Source organism: Humulus lupulus, chromosome 2 (genome assembly GCF_963169125.1).
Source record: "Humulus lupulus chromosome 2, drHumLupu1.1, whole genome shotgun sequence".
Lineage (NCBI taxonomy): Eukaryota > Viridiplantae > Streptophyta > Magnoliopsida > Rosales > Cannabaceae > Humulus > Humulus lupulus.
The window spans coordinates 64,203,582-64,227,643 of NC_084794.1; the positions used below are offsets into that span (position 1 = coordinate 64,203,582).

General features: G+C 33.6%; 2 protein-coding genes across 2 annotated transcripts; one reads left to right on the forward strand and one right to left on the reverse strand.

Moving 5' to 3' along the window:
• Nucleotides 1–714: 714 nt before the first annotated feature.
• LOC133817934 (UDP-glycosyltransferase 13-like) lies at nt 715–2,560 on the forward strand. The gene has a single exon (XM_062250585.1). The coding sequence runs from the start codon at nt 1,031–1,033 to the stop codon at nt 2,420–2,422; it is 1,392 nt and encodes a 463-aa protein (XP_062106569.1). The 5' UTR covers nt 715–1,030; the 3' UTR covers nt 2,423–2,560.
• LOC133817935 (probable mitochondrial saccharopine dehydrogenase-like oxidoreductase At5g39410) lies at nt 2,557–4,511 on the reverse strand. Its single transcript, XM_062250587.1, has 2 exons — nt 3,716–4,511; nt 2,557–3,419 (listed from the first exon to the last, which is right to left on the reverse strand). Exons 1-2 carry the CDS (start codon nt 4,379–4,381, stop codon nt 2,730–2,732), a joined length of 1,356 nt encoding a protein of 451 aa, XP_062106571.1. The 5' UTR covers nt 4,382–4,511; the 3' UTR covers nt 2,557–2,729.
• Between the last annotated feature and the right edge of the window lie 19,551 nt (nt 4,512–24,062).

Sequence of the window (24,062 nt, forward strand, 5' to 3'; positions counted from 1 at the left end):
AAATATGTTTAAAATGTCATGAAAATATATGTTTTTTCAATATCATATTTGATATTGTTATAAATTAAGTGGTCCAATTTTTTTAGATTGTTCACTACTTTTTATATTTTATTTATATATTTTGAAATAAAAAAGAAATAAAAATAGCATTTAAGAATCTAAATAACATGATTTGAAAAAATTGAAAACTTAACTGATACAAAATTAACTTTCGAGACCTAAATTGTACAAAATATAAATAATAATAACTACAGCTGAATAAAATCATTTTATATACAAGAAACCAATTAGTCCAAATAATAAGTGACTTCTTTTTTCTTTTTCTTTCTAATTAATTGCTTTTGAAACTCCTTTTGTTGGGTTTCTAATTCTCGCGGAGAAGCTTTTTTCTGGTGTAATAAGGAGCTCATCAATGTTATTTGACGCAATTGATTAAAGTTGAATATTTCAAGTGACCAATTTAGTAACCATACAGTACACTCCTTTGCAGTTTGCAAAGAAAGAGAAATCAGTGCATGACTTAGCTAGCAGTTTAAAACAAATAAATAAATTACTTGATTCAAAACATAGAATTTTTTATTTTTTATTTTTTGCTAGAACATGCTAAGAGTTGGTTGGAGCATAGTATTTTAAGCATACAATGTGACAAACAAAGGAAAAGAAGCTTTTTCTAATTCAAATTTTGAGAAGAACAGTTTTATTTTAACACGTCTCCTTTATTTTATTGGTCCAACTTCCTTGGCCTTCAAGCACAAAAATGCTTTTAGTTTGTTGACTGACTGACTCTGAAGTTGTCCCCATCATAAAAGCCGTTTTTCACTTGACAACTAAAAAGTCCCATCAGCTAAAAAAAATTAACAAATAAAGAAAGAAACATCCAAGTTCAATGCATCATTTTTGTCATTTTCCCAAATAAATTAATGCTCTGACCTGTACATATATGTACTCATAAGCTACTCACTCATCTAATCTCCCTAGCTAGAAGAAACTGACCAAAACTCTGCTTCCCTCCAACCCTTTTGCCCGGAAAATGTCAACCTCTAAGCTAAATCCTCATGTAGCTCTTCTTCCAAGCGCTGGTATGGGCCATTTAACACCCTTCATCCGTCTCATAACTTTGCTAACATCACACAATGTGAAGATCACTGTCATCACTCCACACCCGACCGTATCAATTTCAGAGTCCGAGAGCTTATCTCAGTTGTTCTCTAGTTTTCCTCAAGTTACTCGAAAGCAACTTCATCTCCTTCCACTTCCACTTGATGAGCCTTCATCAAAATCCCAAGACCCTTTTTACAACCGTTTCGAAGTGATTCGCCGCTCTTCTCACCTTCTTTCTCCTCTCCTCTCTTCACTCTCCCCACCCCTCTCTGCTCTTGTCACAGACATGAGCTTGGCCTCCACTGTTGTTCCCATAACTGATGCTCTTCAACTTCCTAACTACATATTCTTCACATCATCTGCCAAGATGTTGAGTCTTTTCTTATCCTTCCACACCCTCGATGATCCAAAAGCTAAAGACTTTGTCGAAATTTCGGGCTTTGAACCAATACCCAGATCGTGGATTCCCCCACCACTTCTAGAGGACACCAATAATATCATGAAGACTTATTTCGCGGAGTGTGGTAAGAAAATGAAAGAATCAAATGGAATTCTGGTAAACACATATGAAAGTATAGAAGGTGAGTCCCTGAAAGTGCTAAACGAAGGCATAGTTTTCAATCACTTACCACCAGTCATCGCCATTGGCCCGCTTCCTCCACTTAAGTTCGAGAGGAGCCAACCATTAGAGAGGAGCCAACCTTTAGCATGGCTCGACGATCAACCAGCTGAGTCTGTGTTATATGTCAGCTTCGGAAGTAGAACTGCCATATCAAGAGAGCAAATCAAGGAGTTGGGTGATGGACTAGTGAAGAGCGGTAAAAGATTTTTGTGGGTTGTTAAGGATAAGAAAGTTGATCGAGATGATGAAATGGAATTAGTAGACTTAATTGGACAAGAGTTGATGGAGAGAATGAAGGGAAGGGGAATGGTAGTAAAGAACTGGCTAAACCAAGAGGAAGTTCTAAGACACCCTGCAGTTGGTTGGTTTTTAAGTCATTGTGGTTGGAATTCTGTCACTGAGGCCATATGGCATGGCGTGCCTTTGTTGCTATGGCCTCAACATGGGGACCAAAAGATCAATGCAGATTTGATGGAGAGAATAGGAGTTGGGATGTGGGTTAAGAGTTGGGGATGGGGCGGAAATCCAATGGCGGTCGTTAACGGAGATGGGATTGCAGACACAGTGAGAGAGATGACAGGGAATGGGTTCTTCAGGTTACGAGCTGCACAGGTACAAGATGATGCCAGGAAGGCTGTTGGTGAAGGTGGGAATTCAAAAGAGAGACTTGCTGATCTCATCGACTCCTGGGAAAGTTAACCAGACTTATGATTGCTTAGTTTTCCTGTGTTGTTGTGTCTCAAAGCTGTACCAGAAAAAGAGAAAAAGTTGTAGATGTGTCTGAGTGAGACGTACTTAAATAAGAAATTTAGCTTAATAAAACACTAATTACAAACATCGAAGAAATTAGTTGAAACAAACCAAATATTGATACAACCATAACTACTTGTTCTTATAAAGAAGCTAATACTCTTATTGGGTGCACCCTTTTATGAGATGACAACAATGTCAACTATAGTTTCATTCTGCTAAGTGCTATTGATAAAAACTAAAAATCCTATAATTGTTAAACAGAAAACACACTCCTTGAAACAACATCAAAGGTGATTCCATTGTCTTGGAGTCGTTCTTGAAGATCAGTTGGACCAAAAACAATTCCGGGGGTGAAAACTCCTCCCTTAGGAAGGTTATCACGTTGGTTCAGAAGAATGAGAGCACACTGAACCAGAATTATTGGTGTGGTCAAATAACCAATCTCGGGTCCCATCACTCTTGTTATGATTTCCATGTGGGGTTTTGGTTTTTCTTGAGAAACAAGACTGCTATCACTGAAACCATGTCCGACGAACCACATCTTAAATGAGGCACTTCTCACCTCATCCTCTGAGGGACCCTTCTTCCTGAACAAGCCAAGGCTGAAAAACGAGGGAAATTTTAAAAGAAGCCACCTTCCGAAAGAAAATTGACCAAATATCCCAAGAATTACTCCAACAGTCATGATACAAAAAATGCTCAACAAAGACTTAGAACCTATCTTTACTCCAAAATGAGCAGGCTTCACCGTTGACCAGTAAGCCTCCCTATTAAACATCTGTTCTATACTCTCGTTCTTCCCAGGAAGACCACCAGGATTTTCAGTCAGAGTTGAAAATGTCCTCCGAACAACAATGGAATCTGCAGAAGGAAGCTTAAGAGCCCATAAGCCTATCTTTTTCTGGCGTTCTAAAACTGACCCCTTCAGAGGAGGCCCAGGAATCTGAAATCAAGCAAGGATGTTTGTCAAACATCTATGTATAACTTGAAAGCACTCATAGTTCCCGTAATCAAGTTGACGTAAAATTTCAAATTATCAATGATTACATGATCAATAGTGTTGTGGTTTAGCTCATTCCAGGCCAACAAATTTGAAAATTTAACTTATGTCTATACTGCTTACTGAGAATAAGCATAACTGATTCAGAGAGAAGTAGTATAGATACAGCATAGACTTTTGATCGTTCATGAACAAATTTCATGTATATATTGGAAAAATCAGTTTAGAATGTTATTTACCGCTGGCCTACTTCGTTTGGGTCTGGACCGTCTTAGCTCCCGCAACTTGTGAGCATTAGCCACACCCAAAACCGCAGACTCATACGTTCCAATATTCCCAGCAATCTTCTTATCGGACTCCAAGCTCAGGTATGCCTCTACTCGATTCGGCAAGGCCGGATCGACCCACTGCCGAGAATTGAACAAGAAACCCATTTCGGCCGGAACCGAATCGAACCCACATGCCGACACGACCAAAGAACCCGCATCCACTGCCTTTTCATGGTACTTAGCCTCCATTAGCTCCATAAACTCCGGCTCTCCGCTGATATCCAAGTAATCGGTCCCAATCTCGGCGCACGCAGCCACCACCGGTTCGCCGTAGAGGCGAAAGGGCCCCACACAGTTAAGGATGATTTTGGTCTGTGCGCAGAGGTGGTGGAGCGACGACACATCGTTTGTGTCGGCGGTAAGGATAGGAATGGGAGGTGGGGTGTCTGGGTGGGTTGCCCATTCGAGGGTTTGGGCGAGTTTAGCCTGGTTGCGACCCGCCAAGGCTATGGCCTTGAGAGGAGAAGATGGGCTGTTGAGGAACTTCAATGCTTCTTTAACGACGTACTTGCCTGTGAAGCCAGAGGCTCCGAGGATGATGAGATCGTATGGCGGTGGGTTTTGAACATCAGCCATTGTTCGGAGGGATGGAAACTGAACTGCGAAGAGTGAACCGTTTGGTTTTATATACAACTGACAAAGTTTCGTTGGAATGTGTGCCACTTTAGGTGAAACTCACAAAGTTTCTACTTTCTATCGCTAAGTGCGAATTCATACGGTTTCTACCATTTTTATTAGCCAAGATGTTAAAAATTATGCCGTTACTAACATATGAAATTTATATTAGATATTGATGAGGTGATAATTTGACGGAGGAAGTAGTACTGTTATATGAAAAATAATTAATAATTTTCTATTCTAAATTTTGACAACTATCAAATGTAATTTTTATTAAAATTAATATTTCTTTTAAGAAAAATTTATTTAAAAAAATAATAATAATTATATCTTTAAAAATTAAAAAAAAATCATTTTAAAAAAATTAAGAAAATAAATAATACTAAAAGTTTCAAACTAATTAAATAAATTTTTAAATACTCAAAAATTAAAAATCTAATTAATAACGAATAATATTTTTTAACTTTTTTTTTCTTTTACAATATAAAATAAAAATATCTTAAAATAAATCTTAAAACAAAGTTTGTTCCTTTTCGTTCTCTTCCTCTTAAATTAAAGGTTTTTTTTCTTTATTTTAGTATTTATTTTAAATTTTCATTATAAAATATATATTTTTTATATTGTAAAAGAAAAGAAAAACTAAAACTAAAAAAGAGTTATTTGTTATTAATTAAAATTTTAATTTTTTTAAGGATTTAATCAGTATTTTTCGAAAAAAAATTAAAATTTTTTAATAAAGGGGTATTATTTGGTAACAGTGAAAAGTTGGGAGACAAAATTGCTAATTATTCTACACATGACAGTGTCATATTAACAGACAAAATGCTATATCATCATTATGTTAGCCACCTAAGACGGAATTTAACAGAAGTCTCATATTTCAGTAACATGCATAGTTCGGGAGGAATTTTTAACATCGCGAATTATTTGGGAGGCACAATCATATAATGGTCATAGTTCAGGAGAAAAAATGCAATTTATTCTTTTAGTTATTTTAAAATATATCATTCATTTTAATTAGAATAAAAGTATTATTTTGGTTTTGTCAAATAGAAAAAGTATTATTTTGCTTTTTAAAAAATATGATAATAATTTATTGGGAAATTACTATGCATACGGTAATTTTACCCATTTTTTTTTTTCATTTATAAGGTATTTTTTGTGTTTCCCATTTCTATATTTGTCTTTTTTTAATTTTTATGTTAATAATTTTTTTTTATTTTCATTTTTACTATTTCTAAACCGAATACCCTAATACTCTTCTTCGTCTTCTCCTCTTCTCTTCTCTGCATGCATAACCAGACCCATTTTCTAAACCTATTCAAATAAATTTCTAAACCAAGTTGCTTCCACTTCTCTGCAAAACCAAACCTATTTTTCTTCTTCATCTTCTCTTTTTCTCGGCAAAACTAGATGCCGATTGCAGCTCCTTTTCTTGGCAAAACCCAACTGGTTTTTGTCCAAATCAAAGCTCCAAACCACAACGAAACTTGATTGGTTTTGGTCCAAATCAAAGCTCCAAAGCTTGCTCGAGAACAAGAAATTGCTCTTAACTCTAGAGGTTTCTTCCCAAGAAAATCTCTTGGCCAGGTTTCCCACTGCACTTATATTTTCTCTATATGTTTCTTGAGATAAGGATTGCTACCCGTGTATTGCGTTTGCTTTCTGCTCTTTTGTTTGGTTGTTGCGAAAAGTTAAATTAACGTGAAAATTGAAATGTCTTTGTAGTGTTTTCCAAATGATTTTAGGAAAGCTTTGTGTAGTGTGTGCCTCAAAATCACATTTTCTCTTTAGTTTTGGAAATGAGTTTGATTGAATTTGTGTGCTAACTCATATAAATTGGTTGAGACATTTTGTCGAGCATTGTGTAAACGATTTATGAAGTAGCCTCTGATATATAATCATTTTTATGTTGCCCTGGGTTTTGGTCATTTGTGTATGTTTACAACACTGCTTGTTTAACTTGGAGGTTAGCGAATAGCTTTGCATAGCATATGAGGTTAAAGAAGGTGATTTGGTATTAGAAATTGGATTGGAACAGGGTCTTTGACTAATGTTTTAATCACTGCAAGTGCTTATGTCCTCACAATTGAGAAGGTTAGAGGGAACAGTCATAAGCACTATACTATGAACTTTAAAAATAATTTTCAAATTGTTGAGTTTTAAAATATGTTATTCATCACAAATCACATGATTAACTGTTTATCAACTTTTCTAAAGTTGTTTATGTTATTCTAACTTGTAAATGGAATTAAAATCCAAAACTATTTTGTTATTATGGATTGATACTCTTATAAATTATATGTAAACTTGTTTAAACATCTGCATTGCTTTGGATTGAGCTTGAATGTGTATATGGGTTGTGGTTTCAATCCTCTTTCAATCAAAAACTCATTAGAAGATCTTTAAAAAAGTTACTTACTATAATTATTGTTTTATTTGTATTCATAATCATATTGATATGCACACACTTGCTTTTGAGTACTTTTGGTAGGTGGTGTTGCATTGCTTTCTAATGTGTGAATCTTGTTTATGAAGTTTCTACCACAAATTAAAAATGGAGTTTGATATCATTACTGAATACTAGAGTCTTTATTTGAAGAAAAAAAAGTGAGATAACTCCATGGAAATACTTATATTGTGATTCTTAATATCAAAAGAAAATTTAATTCATCTATTTGGACTGATCAATCAATGCAGAGACAACAAATATAGTAAAAAAATTTGAAGAAAACTTCACAATAATAAGTCATTGTGTAACGCCCTAATTTCTCATAGATTACCGAGAACACAGCGTTGTGTCATAATCGTAAATATTGCTATTTTATTGAATAAAAACTTGAAAATAAATACATGGATCCATGGTTTTACAAAAATAAAATAGTTGTCTTTAACACAAAAATGAGCAACATTTAAGTAAAACTTTAAAATAACATGCTTTTATAAAAATAGGCCCGCTTGATCTTCCTCGACTATATGGTCCCCACGAGTACATCACGAAGCTCTTAGGTCCCACACTTGCCACCGACCTTTCTATCCTTAATTGCCTGAAATAACAACATCATAAGGGGTAAGCTTCTAAGCCCAGTAAGGAAAATACAAATAAAAGCTAGTCATATAATCATATAATCAAACATATCCTAAATTTCACAAGCGTCATACCAAAACTTATCAATACTAATCACACAACAATAAACCCTAGGTCATATCATAACCTAATCATATCATAAATCATAATCTAAGTCATAGCCATAAATCATAAGTCATAGGTCATAAGTCATAAGTTATAACTATGGGTCATAAGTCATAATCATAATCGTAACTATGAGTCATAATAACAAGTCAGATATAATAAAAAGATAAGTGTTTATACAGGGAGGGGTGGCAATTAAGCCCCGGACATAAGTCCGTCATACACCAGACATCACTTAGGTTCGTCATAAAGTTTTGGCAACCGAGCCTACCGGACATAGTCCGTCATACATTATTGGACACCTTAGGTCCAGACACACTTACCCCTTTATTGTACCTGAAATGTTAGATCATAAACTACATAAACTAATTCATAATACTAAACTACCTAATTTTCCTTACCAAAAACCGGAATATTGGAGACAAGAGCGGGATTGGAACTCCTAAAACCAAACATAAAGAAACCATAAGTTTCCTAAAGAAAAAAAAGATGAAGAGAGGATCTAAACCATCGGGATAAGAACTTACCGAAAACTTTACGTTTCAAAGAAATTGAACACCTAACCAAAATTCACTATCACAAGTTAGGATTTGAAGAAAAATGAAAGAATAATAGAAACTATAATGAACTAAACCTGAAGATAATGAATACCTTGGATAGCTTAAAACCTCAATCTATACCTCGAACACCGAAATCACACAAAAAAAACTTACTTCCCAAGTGTTTATAAAAGCTTTAGATTTGAAAGCCTTAACCCCAAAACCCTAGTGTTTCTCTCTAGAATTAGCAGCTTAGAGGCTTTGAACTGTGCTTGAATGATGAATAAAATGGCTGAGTGGAGGGTCCTATTTATTGAGTTCAAGGAGTGAAACTAACTCATTTTAAAATGAATAAATAAATTATTAAAAATAAATAAATTTGAATTATCTATTCAACAGATGACCAAAACTCAGTCAAAAATGTTCAGGAACGAGTCAAGGTTGTTTAGGGCTATTTCTAGTTCAGAATTCTACGAAAATTCAAAAATTGGCCACTAGAGCTGATATATCACCTAGGGTAGGCGATATATCGCCCCTACCATGATTCCGAGGGTTCGTGGTTTCGTTCGTGCGAAGTCGGCGTGTTTACCGTATCAATTATAGGCAATATATCGACCCTTATAGTTGCGATCTATCGGCATACGCTGATATTTCAAACATGTTTTTGCACATTTTAGGATAATTTGGAATTTATTAAAACTACTTTGACTGAGTAAAACGTGACCCTAACAGATAAGGGAAGGTTCTAGAGCTTCTAGATCTTTCTTTTAATTAAACTATCCATAAAAAATACTTAAATCCTTAATAAACATACATGTGACAAGTGTCACGCTCTTAATAATTCTATCTAAACATTAGGTTATAATAAATAATTTTTCTTGGACCAGCTATATTAATCAAATCTTATGCTAAAATTAATAGTTCTAAACCATAGGTTAAACTTATAAAATCCATAACTATTTCTACGAGTTTCCAACTAAATCTCGGCTTGAACTAATATCCACTAAAACTAAAAATTCTACAGCTACTACATTGAGAGACCCTTGATGGCTTAGTAATAAGTGTTATGTGGTCTTATTTTATTTTTTATGGCCCTATTCATTTATCTTCACAACTGTTTCTTGAATCCTTTTATGGTAATGTTAATACTAATTGTGACTATTAATTTTCAATGGAGCAATTATTCTTTTAACTCACAAGGCATATATCTAACTTTCTCAAGTCAAGGTTAATCATTTTGAAACATCAATTATAACAAAACAAAAGCTGCTTTTAATTTCAAAACCAAGGAAAGCAATTGAGGAGGTAACCAACCATTTTTTGAATGCTTACTTTGCCGCTACTCAGTGTTAGATAGACTTAATAGTTCAAATTTTGATGTATTTTAATCCATTTTTGGTAAATGTATATGTTTTTCTCAGGTTGTAGCAGCTTTAAGGAGTCATGGTTCATACATGGTTTTCGTTTGCATCTCCTCCATCCCAAACAAATATTCCAATGCTTCTTCTAGTGAAGCAAGAGTGAAGAAAAGACTATAATAGTAAACATGAAGCTAGGAAAGCAAAAATAACCAAAAAAAAGCCAATTAACTATTGGAGAACCTTGTGAATCCATTCCTGGTGTACATTTTCAATTCCTTTCACTTTAGCAATGGTTCTTGAGGTCCCTATGTTTTACTATTCTAAGTTTATTGTTTGGTAGGTATTATTATGTTGCTAAGGTAGGTTGTTTATTATCTATTTTGGTGCTTTGTTGCTTTTAGGTTGCTTTATTGGTTGCTATATTTTATTAAGGGTTTCTTTCTATGTTGCTACATAGTTGCAAGGGTTGCTTAAATGGTTGTTCTATTATTTCAATTGGTGCTTAAGAGGTTGCTTTATGGTTTCTTACTATGTTGTTTATGGGTTGCTTCAAATTTTGTCGGGTTGCTTTATTTTTTGCTAGAAAGGGTTGCTATATAGGGTTGCTGTATTGTTTCAATGGTTGCTTAAATGGTTGCTGTTTGTGTTGCTTAACTAGTTGTTGTGTGGGTTGCTTTCTATGTTGCTTCAAAGTTTATAGGGTTGCTTTATTTGTTTTATATGTTGTTAATGCATATTATGGGTTGATTAATTGGTTGTTGTGTGTGTTGCTTAATAGGTCGTTGTGTGTTTCTTAATAAGTTGTTGTGGGTTGATTTTGTAGTTTCGATGGTTAATTAACATGTTTCTTTATGAGTTGCTGATTGTGGCTTAATTTATTAATATTTGTAATTTACTATTTAAGTTGGTGTGTTTTTTTGCTATGTTTTGTAGGGTATGAATTTCCTAATTCATCTGGATAATCATCGTTCTTCAAAAATTTCTTCTACAATCAAACATTCTCAGATTCAAGCTATCCTTGAAAAGTTTTCAACAAAGAAAGTTGGTGAATTTGGTAATTCATGTTTTGGTCATTTCCTAACTCTGCCAGAGTTCACAATGCAATATCAACTTATCCATATTCTATTGCTTAGAGAGTTGCAACAACCCAACAAACTTGAGATTTGGGTTGGTACAAATGGAATGAAACTTCGTTTTGGGATGAGAAAGTTTGCATTGGTCATAGGTTTACGTTGTTTGGGATCAACAAATAAAATAAAATATGTTACGAAGGATGATGGTCTTTATTCTACATATTTTAAGGACCATTTGAAGATCAATAAGAAAGTTCTTAAGGATTGCTTTGATGGGAAATGCTGGCAAAATGATGAGGATGCTTTGAAGATTTCATTGATGCATTTTTTGCACAATTTCTTGCTTAGTTCTTCTAATACTAATATTGTCCCAAAAGAAGACTTCAATATTATAGATAGTGGTGAGTTTTTTTTTTAATTTCCTTGGGGTAAGGAAGTTTTCAAGGTCACTGTTGAATCTTTGAAGAAGCAGATTGTTGGAAAGAAAAGTAAAAAAAAAAGAGCAACAAAGATGAAAAGAAAAAGATAAGCCTTTTTATAGGTTGTTTGGGTTTCCATATGCCTTTCATGTATGGTTTTTTGAGTGTTGCCCATACTTGAATGAAAGATATTTTCATCTCTCTCATGGATCTATCCCACGCATTGTCAAATGGTCAAACAACACTCAGCCTTCATTCTCATAGGTGGTCGAGGTGTTATCTTTGAATGTTGCAGATGTAATTTTATTTTTAATAATATGCATTTAATGATATAATTTTGTATATATGTATATGACATTTTTTTCTTGCAGTTGAAATTGAGGAATATATATCCTACTTCTGAGGAGAGAAAAATCTCATAAATGAAGACTTTGTTTCCAAAAGAAAATGATGCTATTGAGGTTGACAGTGGTGTTCCTGAAAATGCCAGAGTTGCTCATGGATCTGCAGCAATTAATTATAGAGTTGTTGCATTAGGAGATGATGACTTTGTGGAGACTCCTCCTCGGTCTGTTGCTATTGGTCTTTACCTTATTTGCCTGCTATTCATCCTCCTTCTGCTGTTGGTGGTTGTTCATCTCCTATGTATGATATGCCTCAGGTTTCACTAAGCAGCATGCATGCACAGTTGCGAGCTTTAGAAGCACGCAACAAGAGATTAGAAGAAAACAACATAAGATTAGAAGCAAGCAACAAGAAATTAGAAGAAAGCCACAAGATTGTCATTCATGAGTTGTCTTCATTGAAGAGTCATGTTCAGGAAGGCTTTTTGAAGCTTCATAATATATTTAGTTCCCATTTAATTTAGGAAAACATGTATGTATTGTTTTATGGATATTTTTTGAACTTTTTGTGCTTTGTCCTATTATTTTTTGTTCCTTATTTTTTTATTTTTGTTTTGTATTTTTATTGTTTAATAGGATTCTCATGGTAATGATGATAGTCATCTTAATGAGATAAGAATCAAGAAACGACATGAAGAAAATATTGTTGAGTTGAACAATGTTGAAAAAAATGTATTGAGGAGGAAGTGTTGGAAAAACATACAGAGTACGTAGAGGAATAGGCGTGGTGGGCCCATTGTGTAGAACAGCCAAAAAAATTCACCATTCATAAAAACAGTTTATATGAACAAGAAAACATCCAGACAGAAACATTAACACACAATATTATTAATCATGCAACATATATATAAATATACAATATATTTATATATAATATAAAAACACATAAATATTCAAGAACATAAGCATTTACCTCTTGAAGCCTATCAAGTGTCCTTGAGTCTTTTCGTATATTTATCGATCTTCTTATCCAATGCTTTGAGCATTTAAACCACGATCTTCCTAAGTGTTCTCTACACCTCAAGATGTGTGTGGTCACATAGACAACATAGGTTTATATTTTAGGAATCACAAGTATTTCTCAACACATGAGAACTTGGATTATTGTATGAGAATGGTTAGAATAAAGAAGAAGATGATAAACTTTTGTTTGACAAAAATTCTGAATTCTCTCTGACTTGTGTTGTATTTCTATTGTGTGTTTTTCTTCTTATTATTCTATATCATATATATATAGAGATTATTCTATTACCTTATTATTCATAATAATAATAGTAATATAATAATAATATCATTATGATGATAAGAATTGATTTAGGTAAATATCTAACTTACCAAATTTGAAAAAACTATTTTCAAATTATTAATTAATTAAATAAATAAAATAAAAACAACACCGATACAATATCAGTGTAGTGGTAAACGCATGACACAGTATAGTCTCTGGACTGTGTCATGCGTGAACTGTTATTCCCTTTTCAGGGATATTGCATTTTTATTTTATTTATTTATTTAACTAAAATCAATATCCCGCAAAATAAAGTATTAATCTATTTAAGGAAAAGATGACAACCATATTTCAAATTTTAAATTTTAAATTCAAAATCTAAATTGATGATCATCATTATCATTATCTTTTAAAATTCAATAAATAAAAAACTATTGTTAACTTACCAATTTTATTTTCTCCCACTCAAATAAAATAAATAATTAATTAATATATATATGAATTTTGAAAATTATATATTTAAATGAATAAATATATTTTTGAAAATTAATTATTCAACCTCAATTATCATATAATTGCATACTTGATCCGAAGAATAAAATGCTTATTAAATTCTCAAATTACAGTTTTACCCTTGTATCAACTCTTACCTTGATATGGTGTTGATAGAGCTACCATGAGGACCTATAATATCAAGCTCCAATAAATATTAGATTATTAATTAAAGCTCTTTGATTAAATAATCATATTTATTAATCTCATGATTACTCCACTATAAATATGATATTGAACTCTTGATAATTATAGACATATATTTACTAAGTACTTTATTAAATAATAAAGTGTCCATTGATATAATCATTACATACAACATAAATCTCTCTATTAATGGTTCATAATTAAAAGGGACTAAAATTATCGTTTTACCATTTTAGCTATATCTTGTTCCTAGAGTACCATTGACTTTACTAGTGAAGGTTGTGCCACAACAAGTTTGCGATGTGAGTGCTCATAACCTTTTCAGTTCCAAAAGTTAACTCAATAGGGAACCATTATTCAATCTATAAGAAGGTATAGATTCCATATCTGTTAAACTACGTCCCCAGCCATATATATCATTGAGTCCCCAAAATAATTGTTCTTAGCTTGATCATTCTAACAAACCCTAACACATGAATCAAATGATCAAATGACATATATAGGAGTTTATAGTAACCTCAGGATTAAGATTATCATGTATATGAACATCGTTTAATATGTTTAATTAATACTAGGAAACTGTGTTTAAACAAGTATTAATAAATCATATCTGGTCCAGTTTTATATATCACTATATATAAAATACATTCACTAAAGTGTCTTACTACACTAGTGACCTAGATCTAGGTCACTTGTATTCATAATACTAGCGAACCGTACTAGCAGTAATTAATCTAAAGATTCCATAACTTTATTTTACTGCGAACTGTTTTAAGTTTATTATCTTAATCTCGATCCTCTCATACCAATATGAGATTAAGACCACATAGATAAACTTTGGAATTTTCTGATATTTACTTAATATTATTAATACAATATCAGACATAGTCTATATATATAATAATTCAATTCAATTACTTATTAAATTTTAAAAAAATTTCAACTAAAATTGCTTTAAGGGCACTATTCCCAATAATCTCCAACTTGCCCTAAAGCAAATTGAGGCATATCTTTTAATATGTCAATCATATTCTATTGACCGAATTTGTCTAACAAAGTCTTTGTAAGAAATTGTTTTGAAATTATCTTCAAGATCATTACATCAATTATGTAAAATTGTCTTGAATTAAATGATACTTAGTTTCATGTGCTTTACCCTCTCATGATTTCTAGTTCTTCTAGAATAGTTATATCTCCATTGCTTTCGTGATGAGATACTAGTTGTTTATTCTAATCTGAAACCCCTTCTAGAATGACAAAGAACCCAGCTAAGTCAAATAGCATATTTAATTGCTCGTAGTTATTACATTTCGAATTTTTAGGTGAAACATATAAATCTAAAATGTCCAATACATTTACATATTAATGTGTCTCCTCCACAGTTATGAAAGTTGATTATGATATCATTCTTTGAAGATTTAAAATCAGTTCATCCTTTGGGATTTTAGGTCTCTGTCTAAATGCACATACATATAATCTCTATTATATTTAAGATACTCAAAATTAAGTCCTTATAATTATTCAAAGACTCAATCCATCATTGGATTGACAGCTGCTGACTATTCCCACCATTTAACAAATGTCAAAACATAACATTCAATACATTAAACAGTCTATCATTGAGTTGTAGGAATAACTGTCTCATGTCCTCTTTTCTAGTAAAAGAATAAATAGACATTTATTATTTAGATAATACATTCTCCTTACCGGGAAGGAAAAAAACATTTCTTGGATTTTTGTAAACTAAAGCATTTAAGCTTCTTATCTATATAAGTCGCTTGAGACAGTGCCAAAAGATTGTTCTTTCAATCTCTATAGACTTGAATGTATAGAACATTCTTGGCTTTTCTAAATCTAATATTTAGAAATGTTCAGCTAACCATTTCTTTTCTATTGATGATTTCTCTACATCATTCCCAATGATTAGAACATTGTCAATATTAAGAATAAGAATCACAACAGAATCTTTTTGGTCGAGATCTTCAAATGATTTTATCACGTCAGTCATTCAGTAAAGACTACTTAGACATCCATTTAAATTAATCTCATAATACATGCATAAAGCAGTGGATAGGAGTATGTAAACAGATTTAAGTTTGGTTACAGTAGAAGATATTTATTCAAGTAATAAATTCTTCTTTCTGTTCATAGCCTTAGGCTATTAACCTAACTTTGAAAAGTTTGTACTTTCCTATGTTCTTCACTTCATCTTGAATATCCTGTTTCAAACTGAAGTTCAATGAACTTTAGTTGGATGTTCAAGAATCCAGATGTCATAGAATTCCAAATTCCATTTCTAGATTCATGGTGTTTCAACCGCTGTTTTCCATAAAAACATTTTCATTTCATATATTAGTATGTGAATGAAGTATAGTTAGATTGTGTTACACACAATGTAACTATCTTTACATTTGTAATGGAGTAGTTACTAACTAACGCTCCCACTGCAACAATGCTTTACATAATTTATGATATTCTTTGGTTTTATCATTGTCAATTATTAGTAACTTGCTTACTTGACTTATAGTCATTATTTCTAGTACAATTTAACTAGAAAATGTAGTGATTATAATAATCATGCTTCATTAAAGTATCATTAAAGAGATACAAACTCTTTTGTAATCTTTTATGATTATTAAACTGTTGCACTAAACGACTCTATGGAAAAATTTCAATTTATTCACATAACCACTTATGAATCTCAACTTCTAAGTCTTTGATGTTGTACAATCAAATATGTACATAGTATAACAAGTGTTAAATTTTAAAAATAATAAAGACGATAATGATTACTCATTATCTATTTAATCTTATCTGATATAATTATATTCCATTTCCAAAATACTAATTTCGCTTAGCATTCTAGTTGTATGTGAGTTGGGTTTGAATTTCAAGTTCACATGCAAATTCAAGTTTAGTCTTCCTTTTGATCAGATCAAACAAGTCTCTAAGAGAGTTTACTTTGAATGTTGCATGAAAATTTCTAGAAATTTTCTTTGCATTCAATCAAAGTTAAACATATCTAAAATAAATGTCAATCAATATTGACTTACTATTTATTATTTCTTTTAGCTTTGAACATTAAAATGTTCAGCATACATCTCTATGTATTAGCTAAACGATTATGTGGTTTTTGAGCCTTTATTAGAGAAAGATCTTTTGGTTAACTTTAATCAACAGACTATACAAACAGGGAAAGAACTAATGAATGGTTCCAATAAAAGACTGTCTTTTATTTGTTTTATGTGTCTAATTAATTACAAGTCAATTTAAAAAATAATTCACATATATGTTTCACTTAATTGTGGTTGTAATAAGATGTCTTATTAAATCTATGATTTGCATAATAATAAATAATAAATAATTCATAATTATCATTTATACTCATTGATGAAATAGGTGGAACAAGTATATTTAAAAAATAACAACTGAATTTATTATCCAAAAGAAATATTAAACTTGTTTATTCATCAAATAAATGAATCTAAAAACATAGTTTCTAGAAAGAATTCTAGAACTATTGTAAAGAAAGAACTTATTAATTTCTTTCATAATGAAAATCAACTATTTCAAAATGACTAAAAATTTAAATTGTTTTAAACTAAACAAAATAAATTTCTAAACTAATCTTTTCTTTATTCAATTGTCTTCATCATTTCTTCTTCGCTTTGGTTTCAATGCAACTACTCTTTTTCTCAAAAGATTTTTGCATCCCTGAAAAAAAGAACACATGAAAAATAATATTAGTGGCATAATTTTGAATCAACAATTCAAAAATATTAAAGAAGAGATTTTGAGTAAATCGAATTTACCGGGTATTTCAAAAATTAAGCATGTGCTATAGCATCATCATTTATCATGGCCCACATCTCGTATGCAGTTTCAATAACCATATATCTTTCTTTAATGTCGTCATGCATGGTAGATAACATTCATTGACGTGCCAGGTGATTCGATCTCATCCATTCACCATATTTTTTATGTTCATCAAAGCTGGATGAAAAGCTTGGAACCTCTGGTGGTATATAATAGATCGCCCCATACAAGTTTTGTGTTTCGAAGACAATGTGAATCCCTTCATACCATCTTCTTATGTGGTTAAGACTAAATGGAATCTTTTCCAAGAGTTTGTCGATGAGGTATGTTTGATTTCCCAAGTTTTCAAGTACATGATCAGAGAATTAACCATTGTTGTTGGAAATAAATAAATAAAATATAATGAATAAAAACATATAATAAATATCAGATTTTATTTGGAAAAATTAAACATGATGTGTGAATACAACATATAAAAACACATAAAAAATATATACTAATCCATGATAAATTAATTTGAAAATTAATAGACCGCCTTGAGGTAGGTCAGACTAACTCCAAATTAATTTTGAGACAAATCTCAATTTCATAAGTGAAAACTTAAAAACTCTTTTGACTTATGAACTACCGCTAGTTTGGTCAAGATGCACTAGTCGTGCTCAAAAGCCTAGATACACCTTTGGATAGTAACCCATTATTTTCAATCAATGACTTAACTCAAGAGTGTGCCTTAGAGTCAGTCAAACTTGAAATATATCACTAATTACATTCTCATAAGAGAAGTTAACCTTGAGATAAAGTAAACATATTTGGAAGCCTTTCCTTAGGGAGGCCGCAAACGGAGGTGACACAAGGCCCTTCCTATGCCTCTCGATGTTCAACCAATAATGGAGACCATTAGACTTATTGTCATAGCTCCCTCTCCCACTCAATATTTTGGAAAAGTGTGTTTTTCACAAAATCAATATTTTATAATTTAGTTGTAAAAATAAATTTAATTATTTTTACCAAATTATATTCTAATAATTATAAATCCAATTAAACAAAACAAAACAAAATTGTGCCCTTAATTCTAATTCTAATTTTGCTTTGATTAAGAGAATATCATTTTTTATTTTAATGAAACATTCTTAATTAAAACAACAAATTAAACAACTTTAATTTTGATTTACCATCTTAACTAATTAAGACTAAATTTACTATTATATGAATTATCACGTATAACAAAAATTATAGGATGTTCCTAATAGCATGTTTCTACACGACTGTTATGCATGCTGATTGCATACTGTGTGAGTATATGAATGACATGTTATAATGTGTTGACCTATGAAATTGGCCAACGGTCGTATGTACAATTTACGACACCTTTTGAACGGAATAAGTAATATAAATGACAGAATACGATTATCTTAAGTAAACACACAAAAATTTATAGTGGTTCAGCCCTGTTCTGATGAACAGTAATAACCTAATCCACTTAGTCTTTAGTACTGAGTTACTCGACAATTACAAGTATGAACCCAGTAATTCACTTCTTAGAAGAGTTTTTCCAGTCCAAAAAAGAGTGTCCGAAAAAAGTCATTTTTATGAAGCCCTAGGTCCTTTATTTATAGTACCCAAGGGCTGTTACACGATCAGTAGTACTGGAGATCGTGGTTTGGTACACGATCATGGTGAGTGGAGATATGTGTCCACCTTCCCATGATTATGAGATCGTGGGTCTTCTCTTGTTTCTATAGATCGTGGTGGATGATGCGCGATAGAAACTTGTAATGACTCAACTAATTCTAAGACCTTGGACCATTAAAAACTACTAGACTTAGCAACTATTTTTGAGAAGACATACATAAGAAATATTCACAACTTTATTAAAACTCCAAACTAAATATTGAAATACATAAATGCGGGGTATGGGATCCCATTGTTTTAAAATAAAACATAACTTTAAACTAAAGGAAATTGTTTACAAAGCTAAATGCGGAAAAATACATAAAAAAACATAATTTAAAAAGACTAAAAATAACGTCATCCTCAAATCGTTCATGCAGTCCATTGAATCCCTTCATCCTTAATACACAAACCAAGCTGCCAAGAATCCTTCCGCTGCCATAACTATTTTCCTGCATACATAAAAATAAAGAAATGAGCCTAATGCCTAGCAAGGAAAAATCTACTAGCACATATAGCATAAAACATAAACATAAGACTATATCAAAATCATATACTATAAAACATATGACTATAAAATATCTATTACAGCTCTAACCCATGATCATGGTAAACATTTGGGGTTTGCTAGCTAACAACAATGAGCCTCAAAATACATTGAGGTTTGCTAGCTAAGCAACTATAAGCCCCTAAGCAACATAAAAACATTTGGGGTTTGCTAGCTAACAACTATAAGCCTCAAAATACATTGAGGTTTGCTAGCTAAGCAACAATGAGCCCCAAAGACTACAAGACATAATCACATATCATAACACATAACATATTACAACATAAGCATATCATAAAATATAAGCATATAAACACTATCCTATTTTCCTTACCAACACCGGGATATTTGAGAACAAGGACGGGATTTGGAACACTCCTAAAACCAACAATAAGAATGGTGAGTATTTCTAAAGATAAGAGATGAAAAAGAAGAGAACTAAACCACCAAGATGAAGCTTACCAAAAAGAAACCTTAAGTTCAAAGAACTTAAATACCTAACCAAGAATTGAAAACAATGAGTTAGGATCTGAATGAAAACTAAAGAAAACTAAGAAACCATACAAAAATGAACTAGAGAATAAGAATACCTTTGAATGTACTGGGACCGATCTACACCTCGATATTGAAAACACACTCTATATCTCACTTCCCAAGTGTTTATAAAGCCTAAGATGATAAAGCTTTTACCCCAACCCAAGTCTTTATCACTCTATAGTAACCCTAGAAGCTTGAAGGCTCTGAACATAGCTTGAAGAATGAGAAAAATGGCTGGGTACTAGGTCCTATTTATAGAGTTCAAGGAGTGAACTATCTCCTTTTAGCTTGAATAAAAATAATGAGTATTAATTGAAAAATATTTGAATATTCGTTCAACAGGTGCTGCAGACTCGGTCAAAACGTTCAGAGGCTAGTCAAGAGTTTAAGGAATGAATCAAGCTTGGTTTCAACAACGTTTGAAATTATGGCCCTAGGGCTGATATATCACCTATCATAGGTGACATATCGCCTGGCTCTATGTCCCGAGTGCTCGTCATTTCGTTTGTGCGAAGTTGATGTGTTTTTCGTATTCCCCGTGTGGCGATACATCAGCTCCTATGCTGCGATATATCGGCATACGTGAATATATTAAACACGTAATTGCACTTTTCAGCATAATTTGAATTGATTAATCAGGTTTGACTGAGTAATACGAGATTCTAGCAAGTTCTGGAAGGGTCTAGAGCTTCTAGAAACTTCTATTTTTGAATTATCCACTTAAAATGCTTAAATCCTCGAATAAACAAGATTGTGACAAATGTCATGCTCTTAGGAATTGGGATATGGATGGAATATAATGAAATAGAGCCACTTTGAGGTTCCCTATGAAATGAGGCATGGAACGGAGCCACGAAGAAGAAGTTCCGAGAGTTACAAAGGAAACTTCGAGCTTATATGGGTCATGTGTTGAGAACGGGAATTGAACTTTATGATATCTAACCTCTTGTTGTTCCTCAGTAGCTCAGTGGTAGAGCGGTCGACTGTTAACTGACTTTTATTTAAACTATAATTAAATCCTTAAATAAACATGCACACGACAAGTGTCATGATCTTATTAATTCTATCTAAACCTTATAGTATAATAAGTGACATCTTTATAATCAGCTATATTAATCAAACCTTATGTTATAATTAATATTCTTAAACTATAGGTTAAAATTATAAAATCTATAAGTGTTGCTACAAGTGTTCAAATAAGTCCTGGCTTGAACCAAAAACCACAGTAACTATTGCTACAAGTGTTCAAATAAGTCCCAGCTTGAACCAAAAACCACAGTAACTATCATACTACTACTACTACTGCTGCTGCTGCTATCTAACTAGCTAAGTAAAGTTCTGGGACTCTACAAAACTTCTGGGAAATGCTAAGTTTCTGTTGGTATATCAGACTTAGGTGCTAGGCTCGACGACCAAAGCTTGGGTGCTGGACCTATGACCTCTGGGTGCTAGGCCTGTTGATCTCAGTTTGAACGACAGGAATTAATTCTCAGTGAAATGTACTTGGGGGTTTAGATCGACCATCCTATGGAGGAAAGGGTTAGGCCGACCACCCCTAATGTCCTTGGGCATATTCGGCCGACCACCCCTAGGGTTACAAGGCTTGCTTGGGCCGATCACCCCTAGGGGGTATAGGGCCTGCTTGGGTCGACTACCCCTAGGGGGTATAGGGCCTGCTTGGGCCAACCACCCTTAGGGGGGGGGGGTATAGGGCCTGCTTGGGCCGACTACCCCTAGGGGGTATAGGGCCTGCTTGGGCCGACCACCCCTAAGGGTAGGGGTCAGGCCGACCACCCCTAGGGGTACTAGCTTGGTCAATTTTCCTATAGGTCCTGGACCTATCCTTTTTCCCCGTCGGTCTTTTCTCAATACTTTGTCGTTTTTCCCTGATTTGTGATGTCACGTGTCACATTTTCATTCGCCACATCATCCTCGTATTTTTTAGGGATAACATTTGCCCCCCAAGTTTATTGTAATGTACTCATCATTACGATAAACTTGATCTAGGCCCGAGAAACATACCGTAGCAGTACTTAGATAGTCAAGTCCCTCGGGACATTATATAGTACTTGTTACTATCAATACTTTGCTCGGTACGAATTTTTCAGGGATAATTATTAATTCCTAAAAATAATTGGGTTTTTCAAGGAAAGTTAATTTCCTAAAAATCCAATATATTTTCAAGGAAATTTGACATCCTAAAATTATAATATATTTTTCAAGGAGTTTTTAAGGTCCTAAAAATATAATATATTTTTCAAGGATATTAATTCCTAAAAATAATAATTGTTTTTCAAGGAATTTGATTTCCTAAAAATATAAATATTTTTCAAGGAATTTTAAATTCCTAAAAATATAGATATTTTTCAAGGAATTTAAATTTAAATTTAAACCATATTAGATATTTTTCAAGAAAATTTGAATTCCTAAAAATATCTTGTCTGTCTGAGAGGTTATAAATAAAATAGATCTCTCTTTCATTACTGCTCCATGCGCCACTTTCATCTTCTCATCTGCTCCATGCGCCACTTTCAGAAGGATCTAGGTCTGATTTTTCCAGGTCCTCATCAAACTCAGATATTTGGTAAGTATTCTCTTCTAATCATCACATCATTTAATTTACATGTGCTTAGATTCATAAGAAACACTTTGTTCAAGCTTTCTCTGTAAAATTCCTTAGCCTGTGCGATTTCCAGGGTTATAAACCCTATACTGAGCGATTTCCAGGGAGAGGCTGAGCACCTCCTTGGCATGGGCCAAGCACTCCCTTAGAGCCCTTGGGTCAAGCACTCCTTGAGAGCCCTTGGGATAAGTACTCATAAGTCACAGGCTGAGTACTCCCTTCCTTCCTTTAGGCGATATCTAGACCTAGAATTAGGGCTAGGCCGAGTACTCACAAGTCCTAGGCCGAGTACTACCTTCCTTCCCTTAGGCAATATCCAGACCTAGAATTAGGGCTAGGTTGAGTACTCATAAGTCATAGGCCGAGGACTCTTTTCCTTCCCTTAGGCAATTTTCAGGCATAGGCACTGGGTTGGGCCGACCACCTATAGATCACAGGCCGAGTACTCCCTTTCCTTCCCTTAGGCGATTTCCAGACCTAGAATTAGGGCTAGGCCGACTACCTTAGGGGCTCATGGGCCGAGTACCTCTATAGCTTGGTGGGCCGAGTAGTGTATGCCTCATGGGCCAAGTAATATTGGTAAGCATAAGCCGACTACCTGGAACCCTAAAAATAATTGTTTCACCTCAGCTGACTTCCTTAGTGGTCTTCCTTGTACTGTAAAAAATACTTTTTCTGGAGACTTGAATAGTCCTCTGGCACTTTTCTGAGGCTTGCATCTCCGGGGTTGTTGGCCTAAGGTGGTAGACCGACCACCTATGCCCATTTTTCTTGCTTGTGGATTCATGGTGGTCGGCCCAGGCTTAGGCTCACTAGGCCAACCCCTATATAATTTTTTTAACCTGACATGAACATCCCCCCAGCTGTTAGCTTTTTTATGCTCATTTACTTACTTTAATCTTTATTTTTATTTTGTTGCAGATGTCCAACTCCTCTTCTTCGGACAAGTCAGTAAGTGAGCGTACTCCCCAGGAGTTCTTGGAAAGGTTGAAAAGGATTCTCCCTCGTTCCACTTTATACTTATTTAGTGAGGAAGATTTCTTAAAGAGGTATTGTCCAATGGCGAGAGTGAAACAGACAACTCAGCAACCCTCTGAAGATGACCCTCAGATTGCCAGGCATATCACTTAGGGCTCCTCACCGGGCTCTTCTCAGATTACCTCTCAGCACAGTACGCCCCGCGGCTCCCAAGGCACTTAAAGCACACCTCAGTGGAGTCATTCTTCTCAGCGGGATAGGCCAGGTCAGCGAGAACCACTGCAATGCCCTTCGTACCAAGATACTAGTTGGGTTCCCCATCAATCTTCTTCTCGACAAGATTGCACCGAGGGCTCACGTCGCCACACTACTCATCCTCAGGAGCATCCTAATCACAAATTCCGTCCCAAAGTAGTTCACCCTCCTTCCAAGAGCAAAATAGTCTCGCCAGCTGAGCAGCAGAAGAAGAGACGACAAAATGAGTTCTACTCATCGGATTCTGGGACTACCTTCGCCAGTAAGATCATATGGAAACTGGTTGAGAAGCCTCA